The 1,080-nt window shown below is 35.6% G+C and overlaps 1 protein-coding gene across 1 annotated transcript in view; it reads right to left on the reverse strand.

Moving 5' to 3' along the window:
- The window catches only part of LOC119589086 (protein tyrosine phosphatase type IVA 2-like), a gene marked incomplete at its 3' end in the record, with an annotated part of 23,919 nt that overhangs the window by 916 nt on the left and 21,923 nt on the right, over nucleotides 1–1,080 (reverse strand). The window contains 1 exon segment of the mRNA XM_037937662.1: nucleotides 18–184. Within this exon segment, the coding sequence (XP_037793590.1) occupies nucleotides 18–184 (167 nt within the window).

Below are 1,080 nucleotides of genomic sequence, written 5' to 3' on the forward strand. Positions count from 1 at the left end.
TCAGCATATATACATACTGCCTAATGAGTTCCACAGCATCTTCATAGCGCTGGCCAAGCTCTATGAGTGCAATAGCTACCAGCACAGGAGCACGACCCAGCCCCGCAACACAGTGAACGGCCACAGTGCAACCTGGGTCCTCACGGTGTCGGCGACGCAGCAGCCCTAACCATTCATCAACAATCTAGAAAATAACATCAGGAATCAAAGAGAAGAAAGTTTAGGAATGGGCTGATAAAAAGACCAAAAATATGATGGAAGTGAGATCATTAGTGGCAGCAATTCCTAACTAGGCTTCTGCAGAGGCTTCCACAGAACATCAGAGGTTCCCCCAACCATTAATAAAAATTAAAATAAAAAAGCTAATTATTGAACATCAAATACTCCTGATAAAAGAATAAACTCAAAACTAAAAACACATTTTTGTACAAGCCATGGTGAACAGAACAGAAATTCTATCATGTATGTACAAGCCACTCATCAGCAAGACTGAAACATGATTTTCAATTTTACTAGTCAAAAGTATAATGTTTATATATATGAATTATCTATGTACTTATTCATATATTTATTTATCTATTTTACTTTCTATTTTTTTATTCTTCTATTCCATTTCAATAATAATGATTATTAATCTAAATAATAATCATCAGATGTAAAAACAGTTCAGAAGTTCCTCCAAGGTGTAGAGGTTTATAAACTATATATAAACTGCTAATCAACAGTATGACAGCTAGACTAAAGAAGAGAAAAAAAATGAGACAGCAAATACAATGGAAGCAATATTTTGAGATGTGGAAAAATGTTAGAAGCAAGACAGTAGAGATGAAAACGAGCAGAAATAAGACAGATGCTGTTTGTGTGCCCTGTACATGAAGGGAGGGTGCCGAGTTCCTGACGAAGAAAGGGATTCCTTAGACTACCTAAATGAAGCTGGATCTCCATAAAAAAGAATGGACTTTTATGAATAGCCATATATGTGTAGAGCACTGAACTTTTCTTCATAAACCATGGAAATCTGATGGGATCAATTAAATATTGGACATAACTTATTAGTCACATGATGACCTGACTGAAAAC

The sequence above is a fragment of the Penaeus monodon genome, chromosome 25 (assembly GCF_015228065.2).
Source record: "Penaeus monodon isolate SGIC_2016 chromosome 25, NSTDA_Pmon_1, whole genome shotgun sequence".
In the NCBI taxonomy this organism is placed as follows: Eukaryota; Metazoa; Arthropoda; class Malacostraca; order Decapoda; family Penaeidae; genus Penaeus; species Penaeus monodon.